Genomic DNA, 3,879 nt, shown 5'->3' with positions numbered 1-3,879 from the left:
ACGTACAACCAGAGGGACAGAGAGTACGGGGACAGAGAGTGTGTACTTTTTGTAATTCACAATTCAATTAAGTGAATTTAATTATTTCTTTATATGCCCACGCTATAAAAAGGAACATAAAATCCTTAAAAGACTACTACTGTACATGGCCTAACCTTATAAAATAGATACCGTCAAAACAACAAACTCTCAACCATAATGAACGTATCTAATTTCTAAAAACACCTAAGTAAGAAACATAAAAATACATTTTCATATTGCTAAAATTTGTGGAATATTCTATTTGTAATCAATTACCACCGATGGCGGTCCTCAACGGGTGTGTTGGAAAGACCCGGACAATGTGAATAGCGTTGGGGCATAAAGTGAGACCTGGTTGATTGTGTGCCACCATGCCAGACGTCACGAATGTCTTGGCATGCAGTGTATCACCATCCGCTCCTGATTATTTACAGACAACCGCGTTATGCTTGAATATATGCAAAAGCAGCATAGTGTCACTCACTCACATACTCACTCACTCACATATAGTCGTACCCAATGTCACTCACCCACTCACATATATGTCGTACGTGATAGCTACTGTACTGTCAAACTTCAGAATTTGCTGACATTGAAAACCAAAATAAAGTAGATTTTACTGAATTTATAAGAATGAGCATTATCAAAAAAACATGAACACAAGTACTTCAGGCGTATCAGTGTACTGTTGGAGTTGGTGACGCTGGTGACGACGGTCGTGATCAGTGAATTTCCTCTAAAGGGAAGCTCCGACAGATTCAGAAATAGCAGGTAATAAAGAAAGCATGTGTGTCTAATCGTTTGAGAAAAGTCATACAATAATTCATGTATAACCGTCGCTCACGCTCGGGAAGTACACGATTTTGTATTTATTTAGAACGACTACTTCACCAGTGCCACTACTCCAATCTACTATCTACACGCAGTGTCAGACAGGGATAACCTTGGGAGAGCCTGCTTCAGAAGAATGTCGAACTATGATTACGTGAAAGTGTTGACACTGTGACCAGGGTACATGCTGCTACTTCCTTCCTCGATCTGGAATGAAAACACGATTCTTCAAGTGCAGACTGAAAGCAGAGATACAGGGACAAAGGCATCTCCCAACCTCGTTTCCGATATTTGAGAACACTTGCCATGTCCCCGTCTCACTCAGCAACACCCACTTGGATCATGTATGAATAGGAATGATTGTGTCCCAGTGTAAATGTACGTTAGGGATGTTTATTCTCAAGTGTTCAAATGAGCGGATATAAGTATCATGTATGAATAGGAAGGATAGTGTCCCAGTGTAAATGTACGATAGGGGTGTTTATTCTCAAGTGTTCAAATGAGCGGATATGAGTATCATGTATGAATAGAAAGGATTGTGTCCCAGTATAAACGTACGATAGGGATGTTTATTCTCAAGTGTTCAAATGAGCGGATATGAGCATCATGAATGAATAGGAATGATTGTGTCCCAGTATAAATTACGATAGGGATGTTTATTCTCAAGTGTTCAAATGAGCGGATATGAGCATCATGTATGAATAGGAATGATTGTGTCCCAGTATAAATGTACGATAGGGATGTTTATTCTCAAGTGTTCAAATGAGCGGATATGAGGTCAATGTAATTTGGACATTGTCCTGCAGCTCAAAACCTAAATACATATACACATCTTCAGTTTACAAAATCCCTTAAATACAATTCATTTGATGACTGCCTTATAATATGCGTTATAAAATTATTAAGTGTATATTAATCTGCAGCAATATTGAATTTACCATTTAATAAACATGAATAATAAATCGCAGTGACATTTTTTCAAAGCCTCACCAATTTTGATGTTTGGAAGGTGCACTCTCCTTATCCTCATAGTTCTTGTAACTGAAAGGAAACAGGGAAGATAATATTCTACCAGAAACACTGAGCAGCTATCTTACCCATCACCAAATGACAAACGTTGCAAGTGTTAAACATTTCACAAACGTTTCGCTTTTTAATGACAGTTATGGGATCATATTTAAACGTGTTTAAACATTAGTCTCAATCACTAAATTAACTATGCATATTTCCTGATTCTAAAACAGAACTCACAACTGGGTATCTGTACACGATCTCCCTTGAACTCTTTTTCCTCTGCAATAAAACATGTGTTTATGGATTACAATTGTGTGATGTGACCATTACATCTTGGCTGTCTCACTATTAGGGGTGCACGGGCAGCTGGTAGAACAATGTTACAGATACAAATAGCGTTACGTGCTTTAACTGTCAACATAATATGAGAGCATTCAAAGTCAATTATTGTGATATGAATCCTCTGATTGACCAAACAGAAGCAATTTGTTTCAGAATTCATGGTAAAACACTTTGTCAATCAGATTATCTGTTTTTACTTCAGCTTTAAAGGTCAAAGCTGAGTCAGAAACAAATTGTTTCCCATTGCACTTTATAAACTATGAAGGTACTATTAATACCTTTGTTCACGACTGTCCAATATTCAGAATCTTTGTCTTCTCTGACGTCTTTGTGTTTGAGTATCTGTCGACAGACGTGGCCATCATACAGGATCCCTTGACAGTGGGATAACGTCACACACGATCGACCACATTGTAGCCTTGGGTCCATGATAGACATGGACATGTCTCTAGCACCCTTGTGTGTCAGTCTCAACGTGTGTACACGACCTCCGTGTGTGAGATCACAAAGGAATAACAGACCAATCACGTGCAGCCAGCTCGCGAGCCTCATGGTGTTGTCTGGAAAGCCAAGTAATTAAATGATTCAAAATGTGCCAATACATACGTGTGTTTGTTGTTTTTTTACGCAGCACAGGGTCATGTTACAGTTATATGAAGGCGGTATGTAAATAATCGCGTCTGATTCAAACAAGCCAGTGATTGACATCATGAATATCGACCCACGTATTTGGGATACGATGATATGCAATCAACCAAGTCACCAGGCCTGACTACCCGACCCATTTAGTCGCCTCTTACAACAGGCATAGGCTGCTCTTGGTATAAGTTCTGACGATAAGTTTGTATCGATGTTAGCAGTTGATATTCCAGATATCGATGAAACATATCGGTTAATCCATCACGGTATTTTGATCTGTCGTTACATCCCTCAGGTACATTCCAGCGCCGAATTCAAAACATAAGAAATATAAGAAAGCTACATGATAAAGAGAAGAGAAATAATAAAAAAACGATGAAACACTGTTATATCATGACGTCATTTCTGGAGTTTCGAACAAACGCCAGCAACGTGATGTCGTCGTAAATTGAACGGCGTTATTTTTGAAAGGCTAGTTGAGATAAACGCAATGGTCGAACGACCGCACCTAAAAGTGGGCGAGCTACGACATTCTGTAATGGGAGAAAAGGTACAGATAATGGCTGTCAATTGTTTTTGTGTTGAGAATATTCAGGGAATACCAACTTAACCCCTCTTTTCATGAAAAGCACTTGTATTTTGGATTGGATTGTATTTTGGGAGTCATCATTATTTAAATACGGGTAAACATTCTTAAAACATGTAAATGTTATTAACATCCTTCAAGAGGCTGTCAATAATGTTGATATCTCATATAAGAAATAAACGATGCTTCCCTCTTGGTTTATTCTCCCTGCTGAGTTATATTGTACGATAAACATCTGCCTCTCGTTTGTTTCTTAATAAAACCCCACAACTATTGTCATGGCGTGTCTACAATCAGCAGGACTTCACATTAATACAACAGTTACATCATATCATCACTAACATTTACATCCTTGTTGAAAACATACTGATATCGTGTTTTTATCATGTACATTAACATCGTATTTGGAAAACTATCCCAAAACTTATGGTTATTTTTATCAATTC

General features: G+C 38.1%; 1 protein-coding gene across 2 annotated transcripts; it reads right to left on the bottom strand.

The window, feature by feature from the left end:
* Nucleotides 1–906: 906 nt before the first annotated feature.
* On the bottom strand, nucleotides 907–2,960 carry LOC124150160. 2 transcript variants are annotated; one of them, XM_046522084.2, is made up of 4 exons: nucleotides 2,487–2,960; nucleotides 2,104–2,145; nucleotides 1,843–1,893; nucleotides 907–1,059 (listed from the first exon to the last, which is right to left on the bottom strand). In XM_046522084.2, the coding sequence occupies exons 1-4, from the start codon at nucleotides 2,758–2,760 to the stop codon at nucleotides 1,043–1,045; spliced, it is 384 nt and encodes a 127-aa protein (XP_046378040.2). In that variant the 5' UTR covers nucleotides 2,761–2,960; the 3' UTR covers nucleotides 907–1,042. The 2 variants fall into 2 exon arrangements, with proteins under 2 accessions (XP_046378040.2, XP_048242975.1); XM_048387018.1 differs by lacking the exon at nucleotides 907–1,059 and having other exon boundaries at nucleotides 1,709–1,893.
* Nucleotides 2,961–3,879: the final 919 nt, after the last annotated feature.

The sequence above is a fragment of the Haliotis rufescens genome, unplaced genomic scaffold (genome assembly GCF_023055435.1).
Source record: "Haliotis rufescens isolate VD_foot unplaced genomic scaffold, xgHalRufe1.0.p SCAF_63, whole genome shotgun sequence".
NCBI classification, from domain to species: Eukaryota; Metazoa; Mollusca; class Gastropoda; order Lepetellida; family Haliotidae; genus Haliotis; species Haliotis rufescens.
Note: the sequence above shows the minus strand (reverse complement) of the source record. Positions and strands in the feature narration are given on the sequence as shown.

Excerpts from the sequence above, each read along its gene's own strand:
- LOC124150160 (XM_048387018.1), bottom strand. The coding sequence starts at position 2,760 with ATGAGGCTCGCGAGCTGGCTGCACGTGATTGGTCTGTTATTCCTTTGT. Across the intron at positions 2,146-2,486 it reads TTGGACAGTCGTGAACAAAG|AGGAAAAAGAGTTCAAGGGA; the intron begins GTATTAATAGTA and ends GTTTTATTGCAG. Across the intron at positions 1,894-2,103 it reads TCGTGTACAGATACCCAGTT|TTACAAGAACTATGAGGATA; the intron begins GTGAGTTCTGTT and ends GTTTCCTTTCAG.